Below are 19,988 nucleotides of genomic sequence, written 5' to 3'. Positions count from 1 at the left end.
GAAGTGATGGTAGTATTTTTTAATACGACGAATTTATTTATCTTTTTCTACACTACAATAATGTTTATAAAAATGTATATTCCTTCTTTACGTCGGAAACAATCAAATTTCATATTGTACGTTTTATAACTTTTATATATGAAGTATAAATAGAGGTATACGGACATGAAATTTAAATTAAAACAACTTTGAAACAAGCATTAATTCTCGCATAAATTTACACAACTCATCACTGTAAGAGTTGATACGAATCGAGATTACCACGTGTTTTTGCTGTAGCAGTAAACAGTAAAAACATAATCTGAACAACAGTTTTTGTGATTTTTTTACGATGGAGAACATCACACAAATTCATCAGATAAGACTACATTGGTGAGTAAGTATTGTTGAAGAGTTTAAACTGTTTTAAAGTGCATTAATTCACATTCAAATGAAAAAAAAAAGTACACTATAAATGTATAGGCGTTAGCCAGTTTGAACTCACATATTAAATTGAAACTAGTTCATCTGATTTTGTGTTGTTTTTGAAGTGTATAAGCTTTGATGCCCACCTCTAAGTAATATTCAAAGTAAAATCAAGTTTTTCATAATTTTGGAGAGTTGTTGTTGTGTAACACAAACACATCGAATTTTTAACATACTAGTATTAAGGGTGCTGGCACCATTGGCGTCAGAACTTTTATCTGTGAAGACCCACTTGCTTCCCCCACAATACACGTGCAATGAAAAGACAAAGATGTGGAGGGCACGTGTAAATTTATTTATTTATTTACATGTATTTATTTATTTTTGAAAAATGTATCTCTTAAAATTAATTCTAAATATAGAAAACTTTTAATTGCATTTACTTGATATTGCATTCACACAAGTTAATAAAAATATAGATTTATTTTTTGAAAAAAAGTGTGTGATACACATGATATTTTTAAAGTATGATTATGCGTGTATAGTCGCTAATAACGACCTAATATTGATTTCAATTTATGCTCAGATACGGAGCCAGCTGTCTTTTATAGACTGCTGTGGTACTTTCTATCTGCATGATGAAAATGGTTAGAATTTCCCTTTATCAATTTACATTTTCTTTTGATTTATCGCGTATTCTTCAGTGGTCAACTTCATTCTCTGGATGACTATTTGTCAACACTCCTATGAACATGAACAACCTTTGTCCCAGAGGTTTTACCCTGAGTTACAGTTTTTAGTCCAACGTTTCCATTCTCTTAACAACCCTGACAACAGAAACTGAAAAGGGTATTTCTAGCATTTGACAGACAATTATGGTTTACTACTAGGCTAGTAAATTTTCAATTTCAGTACATTGACCTCACCATACCATTTAACTTTATGTATCACATACTAAATATAGTTTATAAATACATTTAATTTTAAATGGATATCATATCAATGTGATAATTCTAGTTTTCTCACTTTTATATATGTAAATTCACATAATCTGTTTCAAAATACATATTCAATCTTATAAACCTTAATCTTTTACAAGATAGAAGCTAACTGCTTGAATACAGCCAGAAACTGATCATGTTTTGGACAAGTCAAAGGTGTGTGAAGTCTTTCAGAGAGATAGCAGTTGATGAAATAAGGATGGCAACAAAGCAAAAGTGCTTTGGTATTCAACGTTTTGTGATAAATATCTGGTGAGGAAAAAAGATTACAATATTTCTTTATTTGTATATTTGGGTAAAAAAAAATCTTAACTGATTGACTAAACATTTTACTTTTTCAATAGTATTGCCATATATATATATATATATATATATATATATATACATATACATATACATATATATATATATATATATATATATATATATATATATATATATATATATATATATATTTTTTTTTTTTTTTTTTTTTTTTTTTTTTTTTTTTTTTTTTTTCAAGAAGACATGTCGAGTTTTTATTGTACCCCTGAAGCACCTGGCAGAGAATTTAAAAATCTTGTGATGAAATCAATTACTTTATATTTTTTTCTTGTTGAATCAAAACTCGGAGGAAAAAAATCATTGTAATGAAGGTGATTTTTTGGCATAAAAATGTTTTTTTATTCAACAGAAAGATTGTTTAGTAGTTACTGTTATATAATTTTTACATCACTGTAAGTGTTCAGCCGGACCCGTTCGTGGTTTTTTTAATTGAAATTCAGATGTACTTGTATGAGGAAAGAAATTCAAATAAAACAATCTTTTTAGCCAGATATTACAGTAGCTGTATGGGAGCTTTGGGTCTGTCAATTCAATTTGCATGTATAAATATCCTTTATACATTGGAAAATAGTTGCACTGGTGGAAGATGCTACTTTTTTATTAACTTCATATTGTTGTGAATTCTTTATTTTTTTAAAAAAGAAACTGGGAATCAAGCAAACCACTTTGCAAATTGTACTTTAAATTTTGAACAGCTTCATTTTTTTTAATTACTTACTATGTCAATAATTGTATTAAAAACAACTGAAGTCAAATGTTCATCAAACATGACTAGTGAATGCCGTCTTCCCCAGCCAAGATTCTTCTGACAAACCCTTGACCTATCTTGCTACCAGAGGTCAGGATTTTTTCTTGAGTCGTGATTAAAGTATGTTGACATCATTTGAACAAACATCAAGTGCTATAGTAAATGACGATTTCTTCATCAGGATATTCTGTACTTTATAATTTCAGTAAAGAAAACCTCATGTAAACAATGATTCATAAGATAACATTCCATTTTTTAAATAGCTTTGGCTTCATCTAACGTGAAATCATATGCACCTAATGTAATCCGGAAACTATATATATTGCAGATATATACCTGCAAACGTACTAACAAATGAACCTATATTTTTGTTTATTATTCTTCAGATACTTCACTTTTTAAAAAATGCTCTTTATTTCTATCAATGATGCAAGATGTGATTCAAGATTATGTGATCTAAGCACTCCTGACATTTGGATTCAAAGCATAACAGGTTCCCATTAACGTCAATAAAAATGACGTCATCTCATTTTCTTGTCATTTCGTGAGTGCGTGTATTTAGGTGTGAATCATGATTACGGTACCTGTTGTTTACTGATAATTAATTTCAAATTAAAATAGGTACACACCTATTAAGCAGTGTTCTTTTTTTTAATTTGAAAAACAAAATCAGTAAAGTTAACGACAGTGCAATAGCCTAAGTCAAAGCTCATCTTCGTATTATGCATAGGAAACTTACCCTGTCATCTCAAAGAAATTTAAGTTTCTCGTTCTTTCAGATTTAAAACTGTTCAAAATATTTGGAGTATATGTTCAAATTGCATTCAAAATAGCCATTAATCTTTTATTCAACCGTTATGTTGTACAAATTCGGAAAGCAACCATTCTCATGAGGCTACAATATATAGCGTGAATTTATGAGACTCACTTTGTTTCAAACTTGAAAAACATTATATGTTTTGTTTGAAAAAAAAATTATACGATGAATTTCCTAAATTTTGAAGCAGCATTACAATCATTTGACATGCAATCTAACTAAAAGTTTTTGTTTTCCAAACCATGTGCATTTACAATTGGCATTGGATACAGAAAAATTGGACATATTTCCATATGCATTTGATGATAAATGTTCTGATAAAAATGTTTGGGCTGGTATGATCAAATGCGGTTGTATGAGAAAACAGAGGTTCTCGGTTATTTTTAAATCCGCTTTCTTATATTTCGACATACAGAGTATTAAAGATTGACCCAGAGGATCAATAAATCTATTAAATTTTCGAATGGTTTTATTTAGCTCTGATTTCTGATTATTTTATTTAATATTTTAAAGACATACAAAACAAATATACAATATTTCCTTTGAAATATCCACCCTTGTACCTATAGATAATATATTAGAAATGACGCCAAGAGCATGAATGTAGATAATGGCGTTAGACCCTCATCGTGAGAAATGCGATGATTTGAATGCTATTAAGTTGATCGTGTTTCGATACATGGAAGTACTATATAATATCGAGTATGCTGTTCATATATGGATGAATATTGAAAGGAATGTAAGTTTTCTCTTATAGCAAAATTTTCCAAGAAAATATTTAAAAGAGGGAAATAAAAATAAAATGCGCCCACCAGATATATACGATATACGACCCTTTTTATTTACTAGAAACTCGCTTCTAAGGCATTAGGAAGGTTTTCCGTCTCTTCACTGTACATGTAATCAGAGAAGTTTTAACTCAGTCTACACTTCGTTCCGTGTGTATTGATGCGTTTCAGTTCCCGTAAAGTACTTAAATAAAAATAAAATGAATAGTTTGTAGTGATTTAGAAACGTTGGTCCCAGGTTTTTTTTTTTTTTTTTTTTTTTTTTTGAAATGCTAAGATATTTTATTTCTACTTAATCATAACAAGAAACTGGTAATATATATAAGCTGTATAGATTAGCCTTTACGTACCCTAGGAATATTAGGAAAAATGAAATTAGGAAGACAAAGACATTGAATAATGTATAGCTTTTAAACGATCAAGCATAAACGTTTATACAACGTTTTTGGCTGCTGGTATCAAGAAACTGCAAATATGAATTTTTCAGGTTTTAAATAAACTTCCTTTGAAAATTTAATATATATCCGCAATTGTAGGTGTTGACCTTTATTTCTGTGAAGTTTCATAAACATTTTCTAAGCCTTCTACGAGAACGCTCCAAGACAAAAGTAAGGTGAATAAAAAACAATTAGTGGTCCCGACTTCCTTCCGCTGACCATCAATTCCATTTTATGCAGAAACCACTTTGATACATTGAAAGGATTACAACAATAAAGTTTTGAAAAGTTTGTTAGTTACAGAGAAAATGATTTTTATGACGTCGAGCTCTTGGAGCTCGAACGTCATCTAGCAAGCGCCCAGTTGAAATCGCGACCGGATATGTACGCGACCAAATGTGTCAGTCGATGCATCCGCAATAGAAAATAGCAATAGCTATAAACCAATTTCTTTGAAAACGCTCAAAATGAATAATACCTTGAAAATAAAATTGCATCAATTATATCTGCAATTAATTCTATTGCAAAACAACAATATTATGTTTTATTCTCACATAAGAAAAATGGTTGTTGCGGATGAATTTCTACAGAAAGGGTGCGTTGAATGACATGAATAACATTTCGGAACTATAACCGTGTAACATAAACAACACAACAGGAGGTAAAATATTTACAAAATTACATAAACACGAATACTACAAGACTAAATTGATTGAATTTCTAAATCTTAGCTTATACAATCTTCTAACCAACTCTATCCTAAAAACCGATGATATTGACCAGTATTACTGTATTTCTCCATTTCCTCCATTTCCCAGTATACCGTATACCACGCCCGTTCGTAACTCGATCGTAATTGTAACAGAACAGAGTCTTGGTTGTAGTTTAGATGCAATCACTAATACAACGCTTTGACATTGGCAATTAGAAAAAATATTATATAAATTCATGAAATCCTTCATAGTTCATAATTGACTGAAAAGAATATTTGGCATGAACATGTTCGACGGTGTCTGGTCAATTCGAACCTTGCTCCATTCGGACCATGACATAAGGCCCCAGACTGTAATTGTGATATTTTGTTTAAAACTATTTTTTTATTATGTCTCCTGAGTCACTCACTTGACTTATCGCTATCTTCAAATTCAAAATTATCTTTTGAAATTCTTTTTCTTGTTCGACGTCATTGAAGCCTTTCAGGCTTTTGTTTTTTTTTTTTAAAAAAAATCACATTTTTCTTGTTTCCATAGAAACGATAGGCATTTAAAAAATTTTGAATATTGACTGAACAAATAGAGTATTTAATCATAATTTCTGTAAATTTTCATCACAATTGTCCAAACCACCTCGGAAAACATCTGTGTGAATATTAACTTTTCTCTGTTTTTTTTTTTTTTTTTTTTTTTCATTCCTATGGCAACTGTTTGCAAAAGATTCTAATTCTTAAAATAGAAATTACTTTTGACAGAATGTAAGGAACAATCTGTACAAGTTTCAAAATAATTGCCTGAGCAGTTTGTGAGAAAATCAAAGTTTAGCAATTTTTACTTTTCTTCTGTTTCCATGGCAACGATGGATGGTTTGAAAATTTTAAATGCGATTTACAAAACTAAAATTACTGGTTATCATTTCTATGAAGATTCATTAAGATTGTCTAAGATATCAGTGAGAACACTTCTGGACAAAATTCTTCACTTTTCGTACGTTTCAATGGCAACGGAAGCCATGTTGAAACTGAAATTTTTTTCCACATATATACAGCTGGTCATCATCTTTTATGGAAAGTTCCAGCAACAATGCCAATGTTATCTGCGAGTAAGTCCCCGGACAACGTTTCCATGTGTACAATAGCAATATGTCCCCTGACGTAATAATCAGAGTAAAAACAATATATTCCCAAACTTCGTTTGGAGAACATAATTATAATAATATATGATATATATTCTACTACGGTTATTGCCGAGATCAAAGAAAAGCCGCGGACATTATTTTCCAATAAATCACGAACGTCATCAAAAAATTATCAGATCAGAAACACATGTCAAATCTGTACAGTTGAAATAAATATTTCACTGTATATTCTAATACTTATTTAGACCACATCGATGTGTCGTCTTCCGCAGTCTAAACGTGTATTGCCTGAAACAGCTGATAAATATCCATTTTTATAGCCAAATGGGGCTGTTCTACGGACCTCCCCACAACATTTACACTCCCGTGATTTTACTGATAAATCAATGAAAAAGACAACTGATTTTGTTATTTTTCATTCATAAAAATTAATCAATCTATGTTACAAGCAAATTTATAAATAATTAAAGGATATTTTTAATCCAACAAAAGTTAAAATCGTCTGCATTTTATGCAATCGATTGACCCTCTGGTGTTAAATGGAACAGCGGAATTGCGACATGGTGACCTAATTCGTTTCTCTTTAGAGAAAACGATCAACTGTATTTTAGAGCCGTTCGTAGAATAGAAATAAAGTCCTTGTTGTCGTGAATGATGCAGGATAACCTCCTCGGTCTCGAAATGTTGTCTGAAATATAAAAGCCTCGGCTTTTATATTTCAGACAACATTTCTCGACCTCGGAGGTTATCCTGCAACATTCACGATAACGTGGACTTTATTTCTTAAATAAACAGTGTTCTGATAGAAAAGGCACGAGGAAGATTAAACATAGCTCACATGCTTCATCAAAGAGATAGAAGATGTAAGAGCAGTGATATTATTTTCTTGTGTATAGTGAGTGTCTTTTTAATTATGCTACAATATTGAAAGAATCGTAACACTCTTCAAAAGAGTTCCGGATTAGGTCCCATATATCTACGCTGCATGGGATTATAAAACACATGCAGGGGGACAAAAAGCTGTTGTGTGGTATCAGTTTGGATATTGTGAACTATATCAATCTAATTAAGCCAAAAACAATGCATTTTTTATTATAGATAGTTGTTTTGTAAATAAAATACGCTAAAAAAATTTATTCATTTTATGATTTCGAAAAATCAATAAATGTAAAGACTTCTGTAAATTTAAATAAGCCAAAGTTTAATTAACTTTCAGCATATTAATATTTTAGTTTTTAACAAATATCTAAAAAAAAAAAAATTATTGAATTATGATGTACAATAAAAGTTCATGAAGGTATTATGTGAAATTTTTTTCTCTCAAGCATATTTCACGAAGATCTTATCAAACAGATCGGGTCATATCCTCATAAACTTTTAAAACGGAAATACTAGACTAGTACACAACTTATATTTGCAATCCAACAATATTCATTTCATCCAAACACAGAGAAATTGACAAACTTTCTAGGGTTTATTTCCTCAATTTAGCTTAGAGCAAAGTTTTATATTATTGCGATATTTTGTAGTTCAGGAGGATATCTTTAGATTACATATAATCCTATGTAAATATTAAAAACCGTAAGCAGAAATACTGAGAAACAAAATAAATAAATTCCTCGATTTAAGGTTCATTGATACACTGTAAGAGAGATAACTCTTTACGGAATAAATGTCTATTATTCCTTAATTTTATAAATTTTTCAAGTTCAAATATCTTTTCCTTGTCCAATTTTATTCCGCATGCTATGCTATAAAATTGTTTGCATATTACTTATAAAATACATTTCTTGTGGAAAATTATAAGCAGCGGCAGATCCAGGAATTTCATAACGGGGGGGGGGGGGGGCAGTAGAAGGCAGGGGATCTGAGAGCTGCATTGAAGCTCCCAGCGGGTCCAGGGTAAAGCCCTGGCGGGGGGCCGGGGGACTGCATTGAAGTCCCCAGCTTGTCCAGGGTAAAACCCTGGTGGGGGTCCGAACTGACGAATTCTAACAAATAATAGATGTTTTCCCCTTGGTTTTTGGATAATACAAACAAAATGTTTTTTAAAAAAATCAAACGGGGGGGGGGGGCACGCCCGGCGCGCCGGCGCTGGATCCGCCTTTGATAAGCGTTAAAGCATCATTTAATATGAGTTAACAGAGGGATTGTTGACCTTAAATAGAAACTATTCCAAAGATATTATGTGTATATAGAAGCTGTTTAGAATACCAAGAAGAATTAACAATTGAAGGATTATTACAAATTTAATGAAGATACCATATTTAATATGCTTAATGCCTTCTTTGTTATTTGCTGTACATCAAACTGACTTTCATGTCTTTTGATCTTTGCACGTAGTTCATATAATCTAAAAATTTTCCTGTACTTTAAAATTTATCTTTGTTCATTTTTTACACCATGCATATAAAAAAAAATAATTTTTCGGCACTATCATTATATCGTTATATAGTGCCAAAATGAGCCTCTACAGTCAGGTTCTGAGAATATTTTCCCTTCACATTATTATTATCTTTCGGGGGGTTGAATCTGCTTTTAAGCACGATGTGACACCAACCTGTCCGGCATCAGCTGAGGAGTGTACCTTTGATTTACACGTGAACTACATTATGACCATGGTTACTTATAACTGGACCATTAATGAAGGCAATCCTGTTCTCTACAAAAATGGAATGTTTATCAGGAAAAGCTCAAATGAAAATGAGGAAATGATGCATTCTTGTGATGAAGGACCGATGTCCTCAGAAGGTAGGTTAGAAGTCGATGTCCTCAGAAGGTACATGTAGGCTGGAAGTCGATGTCCCCAGAAGTTAGGTTGGAAGTCGATATCCTCGGAAGGTAGGTTAGAGTCTAGTTCCTTCGAAGAAAATTTGAAATCTACATCCTCAGAGGAAAGGTTAGAGTCTAATGTCCTTAGAAGGTAGGTTGTACGTCTATATTGCTTTAGTAGGTATATATAGGTATAAGAAGTCGTTATCCTCAGCGAAGGGTGGGTTGCACTCTGTATTCTTAGAATTTAGATTGGAAAATGTTCTCGAAAGGAAGGTCGGAGTATATGTTCCAGGAACTTAGCTTGGAGTCTATGTCATCAGAAAAAAATGTTGGATTCTATATCCTCAGAAGAAATGTTTTAGCTTGTGCTTGTCCTCAGAAGGTAGGCTGGGCGTCTATGTCATCAGAAGATAGACTGGGAGGCTGTGTCCTAAGAGGGTAGCCTGGGCGTCTATGTCCTCAGAAGGTAGACTGGGAGTCTTTGTCATCAGAAGGTAGGCTGATCGAGAGTCCGTTTCCCTAGAAGGGTTTAGGTTGGAAACTATGTCATCAAAAGAATGTTGGAGCTTGTTGACATTCTTCAGGAATCGTACTTGATATTTATAGTACAAAAAACATCTGTATTCAATAGATTAATGGTATTTTTATTGCCTAGTTGTATCTTTCATTGTAATTGTTGAGAAGGCATGACAGAATTGAAAAAAAAGGAAAAACTTAGTTGATGTATAATAGAATTCCTGAAAGAAATGTTAATTCAGTTTAAATGATAATGATTATCAAAAATGTGTACTAGCAGTATTCTGTTAACCTAATACCGTTGATTTTAATTTCATTTTGAAAAGGTACATTTAATATTTTATTGAAGGAAATCCACAACACCTTAAGGAATGGTGCTTACAATATAGCTTTGTTTTTCTTTATATTATTTCTACTCCTCCTTTTCATTGTGAATTATCTTATTTTTAGAAATGAAGGATGTGATAACTGCTGATGGTAACTACAGATTTATGTTCGCCATTAATAATCAGTTTCCTGCACCAACGCTCACCGTGTATGAAAATCAAAGAGTAAGTTAACAGCGTGGCGTACTTGTGATAGTACAGTGTATATTTCTAATGAATGTTGTAATTATAACAATTTCCTTTTAACTTGCTTGCACAAAAAAAAACATTTAAATAGAAAGTATGATTAAATTCCATTAAACGAGATATGTGTATCTAAATAATGAATTTTGTATATTCGAATTTTGTATATTCATATAATTAAGCGCAGTATGTTAAGTATTTAATACTGAAAAATAGTGGAATAAGGGAATTTATCAGTTTTACAAATCCAATATTGTTAGGTACTTTTTTAAATGATATGATATTATACAACTCAGTATCGTTTTATGATGCTTTTCTATACATATGTAGGTGAGAATTCATGTCCACAATGACTTGGTAAATGAAGCCTTCACGCTTCACTGGCACGGACTATCTCAGAACGGTACTGTTTGGATGGACGGTGTTTCCATGGTAACACAATGTCCGATACTTCCCGGACAGAAGTTTACATACCTGTGAGTAATTTAAAGGATTACTTGTTTTTCCTAAAAAGCCATCAATCTAGTGTTGGTTTGTTTAACACGTGCTCTTAATGTGCATCTCCGTTGATTTAATAATCTGAATGTATTTTAGAAATATATTTACACATTTTTTTTTATTATATCAGTCACAACTTCACAAATATTTAATCATTACACCTCCTACATATTTTACACGTATAATCTGAATAAACATACCTGTATTTTAATCACGACAAAATATTAATATACATGCACATGTATGAATGAACATCTTTGAATATTTTAATTATTAAATGCAAATCATGATTTTAAAAAAATATAATCCTTTGCTTGAATATTTTTAAGCTTTACTGCGAGTCCCCGAGGTACACATTGGTATCATGCTCATCACGGAACAATGAGGTCATCAGGCCTTGCAGGCGCCTTCATCGTACTTCCTCGGAAAGAAAAGGAGGTAAATGTTTTAAGGTTCATCAGTACACTGATAAGAGAGATAACTCTTCACGACATAAATGTCTATTATTCCTTTATAAATTTGTAATGTTAAAATACCTTTTTTGTCCAATTTTGTCCCGCAAACTATGCTATAATTGTTTGTACTTTACTTAAAAAATACATTTCTTTTGGAAAATCATAAAAGATAAAGAAACATTTTATGTGAGTGAGCAGAGGGTTTATGAACCTTAAGTGTACCTTTATATTTAGCTGAGACAAAGTAAAAAGGTTAGAATGACATTCCGTCTGTCTGATTGGTTTCTAGCTTAAAAATTTTAACTTTTTGCATTTTTCAACTTCTTTCTTACAACCTCTTTTTTTAATTTCAATCAAACGTGACAAAATGGATCTTTGTAAAGTCTTGTCTCCTCTGACTAAAGCAGATAGTATAGTTATTAAGAAATTTTATAAAAGGATGTGGTGATTTAAATTTTTCCATTCACTTCTCACAAAGAATGGAGAAAATTTATACAAAATATTTTCTTGTAATATGGAGTACATTTGAATTTGTATAATTATGGCGCCACGCGCTAAAATGGTGCCAGAAAAAAGCATGCAAGGTTCATCACAAGGATAAATAGAAAAGAATCTAAATCATTTTCTTTACTCTCAAGAACAGAATGGAGCGATTTGTTCAATTAGTATTATTCCAGCAACATAAAATTTTGTTGTAACAAAAAATTCTTTTTAAAAATTCGAAACATCAAATGTCGTACCGCAGAAATATGGGTGAAATATTGCCAATTCGGCGTACAACAACAATAATCAATCAATCAATCCAATGCCGTAGTTTTAAGCAAGTCACAAAAATAGGAACCCCAGGAAATAAATGCATTCAACAGTATGGTTATCTTGACTTTTTTTTCAACAGAAAAGCATCGATTTATTCAGATATCGATATACTTTTGTTTTTGTTAGAGAACAGATATTCCAAAAACTGATAAGGACGTTGTATTAATGGTCCAAGACTGGAGTTTTCCAGAGAGTGACGTACAGTTGGTTATGTACGAGGAATGGTACATGCAAACGTAAGCAAATCGCTATTCTTAAGTTTTTATACAAATGTGTAGAGAAACATGAAAGCACAGGTATGCAAAACGTGCAGGTGGTTTTTCAGTATTTTTTCAGATTTAGTGTCAACAAGTTTAAAATCAGATTCCCTCAAAAGCTTCTCTTGATATAGTCTTAGGTTTGTGAAGAATATGAATAAAGACGAGTGTTTGGAGGCAAAGCTTAGCTATGATGGTTCTCACTCAAGCATGACGATGCCGTACAGTAATACCCTGGTTAACGGAAAAACAAAGTACTGTAAGTAAAAAAAACTATTTTGTTCTAATTATGTTAAAGAATAAACCTCAAAACTTTGGCAAAATCAGATATATAGCATTATTATTACACTTTGAATTGGTTAATTTTAGATGCACTGGTCTATTTTAGGAATTAATACTGTAAACCAACTATTATTTGCTTCATCTTTTATTCGCGATTCGTCAGTTTGAAATAAATCCGCGATGATTAATTTTCGTGACTGAGGAAATATTCCCTACAAATACAAACTACGCAAAATGAATGGTTCGCGGCGATTAATATTGGCGAGTTAAAAATGGTCGCGAAACTCGCGGATATTTCTCGCACGCGAATAAAAAATGGTTTACAGTATTAATATCTTGATTTTACCTCGCATAATGATTTGTATTTGTAAAAATTATTTATAAAATGTTTACCTCGAATGACGTCAAATGGCTTCTTGCCGCTTCGTTTATAAAGACATTGAATGCACTTTATTACAATGTTCGGATTTCAAGTGCAATGTTATCCTCATAAATAAAGTACATGTATACTTATTTTTAGTTTCAAGTGACAGCTCTGATCAGCAGCGAGCTCTGCCATTAGAAATCTTCAACATAACTCCCAACAGCTACACCAGATTCCGGTTGATAAACTCGGCTCTGTCTGGAGAATACAAAATTTCCTTTGATAAGGTTAAATATTTTCAACTCAGTTTTAATGTATATTCCTTAAGTAAAAATGATCCGAAGTTATACTAATCAATTTTCAGTCAAATACCATAATGGTTATGTACATTTTAATGACTTTTACAAAAAGTTTATTTATTACCCTCAGTATATACACTAACTGTTAGTGTGCTAATATGGATACCTCCTATTTTAAGCCCTAGTTCAGCAGCACACGTCATCGTTGAAATTCTACGTCACTCTGATGACGTCATATCGCTATTTGTTCCTGCAGGTTCTGTTCGTTGTTCGTATTTTGAGCGTCTCTTGTGACATTGTTGAAGTAACTTTTACCGTTTTCAATTTATAGCAGCTATGAAGAGGAACAGAAATTAGTGTTGTCATAAATCCCCACCTTGATATTTTAATCGTTAGAATGAATACTTAGCCTTTTTCTAGATTTATGAAATTCATGGTCTATAGGTTTAAGTTTTAGTATACTGAAATTTTATTAAATGTTTAAAAAAAAAAATGTTATCTCTACTATTTGCCTGACAATGAAAAAAGTTTAATCTTCTAGAATCTTCTCCACGTCCAATACCCTATGATCTAAAAATTTTCAATACATGTGTATTGTAAAATTCATAATATTTCATTTTAGCCATTTTCATGGATATTATATTTTGTCAGCAAACTGTATGTATATAATGAGTTAAAACTATAAAGGTTTTAACAAATGAAACTAGTAGTGATTTGGCTAAATTGGTGATGTTTTTGCCATGTACTAAGGATCTAAAAGATGGACTTCATGCAACGTGATAATGAAAAAAAAAACCTGTTAATCTGTAAATCTTGTGTCACATTGATCAAAATTTCCAGTTCAAGATGGATGAATTAGGTATAGTCTTGATTGAAGTTATCATTTGACAAGTTTTATGGTCGATACTATACCTTGTCAGCAAATACAATCTATCATTAAGTCAAATGGTGACTGATGATTTTCATACTAATTGTTAGGCCATTATGTCTACTTATTTTTCCATTTTTCTCGATCATGACAAGGAGCACACAGTTGGTGTAACCGGTCGGCAGGGGATGCTCAGTCCTCCATGGCACCTGATCCCATCTCTGATGTTTTTGGAGTCCATGTTTGCTCCAATCCCAATTTGTATTGTTTAAATGGACTTTGAGCTTGAATACTGTTCGTTATCTCTATATTTCATTATAACCTATGAGCCACTTGTTAATATTTTGATTTGTTTTTCCACACAGCATAAACTTCTGCTGGTAGGGACGGATGGGGCGGAGATAACCCCTGTTTGGATAGACTTCCTCATAATTAATGGAGGAGAAAGCTATGACGTCATTCTTCACGCATATCGCACCCCTGATAACTATTGGATAAGAATAGAAACAACAGATGTCATGGATGTTCATTTTGTGAGTCGGATTGGTATTATTATAAAGATTTGTAAGATAATTTGAATGAATGTAAATTAAATATAAACAGATTAATGATATGCACTACTGCGACATAATTTCATTTCGTGGGGGAGGGGGTATTAATGTTCATGGGCAGTCAAAATTTTACTGGTTCGTGGAGACGTAATTTGGTGAGCAGCTCGTATATAAAAAGATTTAATGAACACAATGAGGGGATTCGGGAAAAGGTAACGAATGAAATCCACGAACAGAGATCCCAATGATGACCAGAATCCACAAACAGAGATCCCAATGATGATGACCAGAATCTACGAACAGAGATCCCAGTAATGACTAGAATCCACGAATAGAGATCCCAATGTTGTTCAGAGTCTACGAACAGAGATTCCAGTTATGACTAGAATCCACAAACAGAGATCCCGATGATCACCAGAATCTACGAAAAGAGATCCCAATGATGACTAGAATCCACGAACAGAGATCCCAATTATGACTAGAATCCACAAACAGAGATCCCAATAATGACTAGAATCCACGAAAAGAAATCCTAAATATGACCGAAATCCACGAACAGAGATTCCAATGATGACCAGAATCCATGAAATCCCAATGATCCCAATGATGACTCTAGAATCTAAGTAATATTCATTCCGTGTATAAATGCCATATAAATGTAAACTGATTTCTTCAAACATATTTTTTTTAAAAATACACAGATAAGTGTGTTACAAGAAGAAAAAGAGGAAAAACGCCTTTTTCAATGATGAATTTATATTCAAGTTTTGTCGCCGCATATTATCTGACTGCATGCTTTAAGTCATAAATTTAGGATTAGGGTCTCCAAAAAAAAAAACAACAAATTTTTCATCAGATTTTGTTTCTGTACAGTAATTTTGCTGTTTTCAACACTTTGCCTTCCTTGCTTTCATTTTCATTAGAATCCAGTCAAACCAAACATAAGCTTTGCTCAACTCCACTACCAAGGTGCAGACGATAAATTACCTGAATCTGAAGAGAGGGAGTGCTCGAAACTGGAACCTTGTGTAATGGCAAACTGTCACTGGAGGTAAAAAGCAGAAGAAAAACAGTATTACAATATCTCATAAATCAGTCTGTTTAGATGAAGTATATCAGAAGCACATCATATTCTTCCCACTTACATTTTACTGCCCAATGTAAAGCAACAATTTATATTTATGTAAAAGCTTGAGAGAAAATGTTATGACAGTACTTACCTGACACTAGCATTGACAATAAGTACATTGTTTGAAGGCGTATCTTGAGAGTTTTCTTAAACCACCGATTTACGTAAAAAAAATTAATGCTTCGATTACCACCAACATAACTTTTTCAGTCCTGTGGCAATGGCTAAGAGAGAGCCAAATACCAAATGCCTGTCGGTGGCGGATCTAAAAGCAACGTCACGAAGTATTGAAGAGACACCTGTGGCCGTGCCGACCTCACGTGACGATTTCCAGGAGATTTTTCTAAATTTCAATCCAATAGGTACAGATCCTCATTCACATGCATGCTCCTAACAAGTGTCAATCAAATAGCTTTATATATATATATATATTTTTTTTTTAGAAAGCTCGGTATTTAAATATTATTTTAATAATAAAATCTATAATAGTACTTCATTTCATTTAAGGAACCAAAGTGAAGCGTGTCCGTCCTGCAGTAAACTCAATTCACTACAAACATCCCCCTATTCCTCTTCAGGTGTGTTACTATCTTTTTTTCTATTGAAGGTATTTTGCATGTACACATCTATTGTTCAAAACAGTCAGAATACATGTACTTTCAATGAATAATCTATGCAATATATAGTTCACCTTCCCATCCCCGTTAAATTAATTAATTTTGTCCATTGCTGCAATCTAAGAAAAAGAATTATTTATCTGTATAAAAATTTCAATGAATACTTACATGCATGCATGACCAGATTGTAACCAGTCCAAGGAGCTTGTTGAAACCATGTTATTATTATCGTTCATTATTTAGCACTTTGCTTGCAGATTTATCCAGACATAGTGAAAGACAAGAGCATTGTTTGTGATAACGAACATATGGATATCTGTGGGGAATTCTGTCGCTGTACTCACGTCATCAAACTAGCTACCAAGAAAACTACTCAGATTGTCTTACTGGCGGAGGGTACGTCACGTGATACACTCTGTAATACAATATACTGTCAGTATACCAAGAAAACCGCACAACTGTCTTACTGGTGCAGGATAGGTCACGTGATACACTCTGTAAAAGATGGTTCATTTCAAGATGTTTCAAGCTTTAGATTTTTTTTACTTTTAATTTTAGCTGTATTGGGAACTTTCCATCCCATCCACCTCCATGGAAACCGTTTCCATGTACTAAAGTATGGATATCCAGTTATGAACGAAACCACCGGATTAATGGTAGATACAAACCAAGATGTAGAGTATTCACAAGACTTTAGTAAAGCAAAATGGCGGAATCAGAGCTGGAAATATGGTAATGTCCCAGATATAAACATTAAGAATCCACCTCAAAAAGACACAGTCGTGGTACCTGGCAAAGGCTATGTTGTTCTTCGACTCAAAACAGACAATCCAGGTATCGTGTTTCTTCCCCTTTGTGAAATGAATATTACAGACATAATTGATCGAAAATTTTAAGGATTTATATATCATAAAAATATTTTTTTAGGATTTTGGTTTGTGCATTGTCACATTGATAATCACATGACCATTGGAATGGCTGTAGTTCTACAAGTAGGCGAGCCAGATGAGATGCCGAAGCTACCCACTGGTTTTCCGAGATGTTCAAACTCCAAGTTTAATCCTGACGTAGAAAGCAAATCCAAATTTGACCAAGAAGACGGCAATTTTTTAAAGATGTCAGGTAGGTCAATAAAACTTGAAAATAAATGAAAATGTCAAAGATATTGTCTCTCATTAATCAGAAGTCTTTGTTTGATACCATTTTTATTTCGAAAATTTTGTAATTATTGCCACCCGGTAATTCAAAATTGCAACATGACATTACCATTTCAGCTGTTGACGGTACTACCAACATTGTTCATGCTGAGCAAGGAAATTATTCGGAGAACCATGGCGTCTTCGTAATAAAGTACACTACATACACTACTTTGGTGGCGTTCCTTGTGATATTCGTCTTCGGGTTTCTTGTTCTGTGTATAGTGTTTTTTAGTAAAAACTGTAACCAGAAATGTTTTTCATCTAGACCCCAGGGATATAACCCGATTGAAAGTGAACAAACACTTATCTATCCAAAGTAAAGACAACATGAAAATCGATGTAAATGATATTGCTTGAAAATTTTTAGATTATGTGTAGGCATTAAAAATCTTTCGTCAATTATATATGCAGCAAAAGATGTTTGCTACATTAAAGCACTCAGGTGACCTATTGCTGTTTTTTGTCCGTCGTTGTGCGGTTTGCGTTGTCCGTCGTACGTCGGTCATTAACTTTTGAACATTTTCATCGTCTTCTCTCTGTTAAACAATTTTGGTATATGTGTGTATGTATCTATGGGTCAAGGTAAAAAACCATTATGATTTTCATGGTCCCTGCCCCTCCTGAGTGGTGGGACCAAAACCATCAAAATTTTTACCATTTTCAAAAATCTTCTTTACTCCTAGACATAAGACAGCCAAACTGTTTGCATGATTATAACAAACAATGATTTCTTTAACCAAACTTAATTGTGAAATTCATACAATGTGGCCCCTCGTGGTCAGGAGTTTTGTTGTTCGGATTGGGCTGTATGATAATATGGTGAAAATGCATTATCTCCTTGAAAATCTTCGTTCTCTGCTCCTAGGTATTAAGTAAACAGAATAAGTGCATGATTATGATGAGCAAGGGTGCCTTCTCCAAAATTGTGAAATTCATGACCCATTGGTCAGGGATTCTGGTATTACGTAGCGACTGTATTGATTATATAAACAAAAATGCATAAATTCCTTAACAATTATATTTTCTGTCCCAGGGTATTTAACAAACTAATTGGTTAGTTATATAAACAAGGATGTTTCTTCAAAAATTGTAGATTTCATGGCATTTGGGTCAGGGCTCTAGTGTTAGGACGGGGATTATATTGTGAAAATGTATTATGCCTTCGAAAATGTTCTTCCCTGTTGCTACGTATTTCGCAAGCATATTCATCAATCAATTTAATTTGTTTTCTTTCATAATTCTGTACATTCTTTATATTGATGTATTTCACTCAGGTGACCGTTAAGACCACTGGTTCTTTTGTAAAACTTTACATTATGGGAAGTTTTTTTATTTGACCAATATTAGTGCAGTTAAAAAAATTTATATTCTCACTACCGTCAATAATTAAAATTTGAATATATTTAAATTTGTGTCGTCTTCATTTTTATCCATTGACTTAAAAACCGATATCACAGGAAGAAGCAAAAAAGTATTTTGTTTGCATTTTATGTTTTGTCCTCGCACTAGAAATAGCATAAAGATGAATCTGCCATCTTTACTTTCTTGAATTGGATTAAACCACCTCACAGAAGAAAAAGGAAATTCAATTTAATTTCTGAGCTCGAAATTGGGATTCTTTTGTAAAGATTACAGAGAATATATGATGCAAAAGGTTATTAAAGGGGAAAAAACTTTTATTTTACACATGCTGTTATCCCTGGAAGTTAAAAAAGTACTTCTCAATCATGCACTCCCTGTTTCTGTCTGTTACTGTTTGATGTCATAGATGTTATGACTTGTGCACATGGTAAAACTTATTGTTTGTTGAGGCTTTAAAACTTGCGTTTCTTAAACATGATATCGCATTTTAATTAATACATGTAGTTGAATATACCGTATAGCAGGTTTCTTGGCGGGTGTAAAATTTGGCGTTTTAATTGCTTGCTCAAATGTATGCCAATAATTTTGGCGTGATTTATTTTAGCGGACACAGGGTTTGAACACGTTGCAAAAGAACACTAAGAAGAATACTGAATATTTTAGCGATTAAAATTTTAGCGGGTTACTACATGTACCAAAACGCTGAAATAAGCCAAAATTAGCACCCCGCTAAAATAACCCGGTCTGTTATACAGACTGGGACTTGGTACATGTAGTACTTGTACATTCACGGGATCATTCAATATATCTTTTGCAACTGGGGATCTGAAATGTGGTTTTAGAGAATTTCATCCTTTGGAAACGGTGCTGTGTATACATTCTGCATTCAAGCCAACTTCTAAAGTGCAGATGTAACAAGGTTAACAAAGCCAATGGTGTTTAAGCTTTATCTGCTTACATCATTATATACTCTTCACATTGTATTTTTGATCCTTTTGTTATATGTACTTCCAGTCTACTAAATGGAAAGATTGATGTTACACAATTATGCCTTTTATTT

General features: G+C 32.7%; 1 protein-coding gene across 4 annotated transcripts; it reads left to right on the top strand.

Moving 5' to 3' along the window:
* The first annotated feature begins 144 nt into the window (after nucleotides 1–144).
* On the top strand, nucleotides 145–18,974 carry LOC133202090 (uncharacterized). Of its 4 annotated transcripts, none has more exons than XM_061337871.1 (17): nucleotides 145–1,254; nucleotides 1,509–1,658; nucleotides 8,915–9,122; nucleotides 10,113–10,213; nucleotides 10,562–10,707; nucleotides 11,059–11,167; nucleotides 12,127–12,236; nucleotides 12,392–12,516; nucleotides 13,060–13,190; nucleotides 14,436–14,603; nucleotides 15,545–15,672; nucleotides 15,961–16,112; nucleotides 16,258–16,328; nucleotides 16,625–16,763; nucleotides 16,926–17,201; nucleotides 17,295–17,489; nucleotides 17,642–18,974. In XM_061337871.1, exons 3-17 carry the CDS (start codon nucleotides 8,984–8,986, stop codon nucleotides 17,884–17,886), a joined length of 2,235 nt encoding a protein of 744 aa, XP_061193855.1. In that variant the 5' UTR covers nucleotides 145–1,254; nucleotides 1,509–1,658; nucleotides 8,915–8,983; the 3' UTR covers nucleotides 17,887–18,974. The 4 variants fall into 4 exon arrangements, with proteins under 4 accessions (XP_061193855.1, XP_061193854.1, XP_061193853.1 ...); XM_061337870.1 differs by having other exon boundaries at nucleotides 1,505–1,658; XM_061337869.1 differs by lacking the exons at nucleotides 145–1,254; nucleotides 1,509–1,658 and having other exon boundaries at nucleotides 8,794–9,122.
* Nucleotides 18,975–19,988: the final 1,014 nt, after the last annotated feature.

This window comes from Saccostrea echinata, unplaced genomic scaffold, assembly GCF_033153115.1.
Source record: "Saccostrea echinata isolate AGI-Se365-2 ecotype Australia unplaced genomic scaffold, CSIRO_AGI_Sech_v1 ptg000046l, whole genome shotgun sequence".
Lineage (NCBI taxonomy): Eukaryota > Metazoa > Mollusca > Bivalvia > Ostreida > Ostreidae > Saccostrea > Saccostrea echinata.
This window is presented reverse-complemented; position numbering and strand designations above follow the sequence as displayed.

Excerpts from the sequence above, each read along its gene's own strand:
- LOC133202090 (XM_061337869.1), top strand. The coding sequence starts at position 8,834 with ATGAGCCTCTACAGTCAGGTTCTGAGAATATTTTCCCTTCACATTATT. Across the intron at positions 13,191-14,435 it reads ACAAAATTTCCTTTGATAAG|CATAAACTTCTGCTGGTAGG; the intron begins GTTAAATATTTT and ends TTTTCCACACAG. Across the intron at positions 15,673-15,960 it reads ATGGCAAACTGTCACTGGAG|TCCTGTGGCAATGGCTAAGA; the intron begins GTAAAAAGCAGA and ends TAACTTTTTCAG.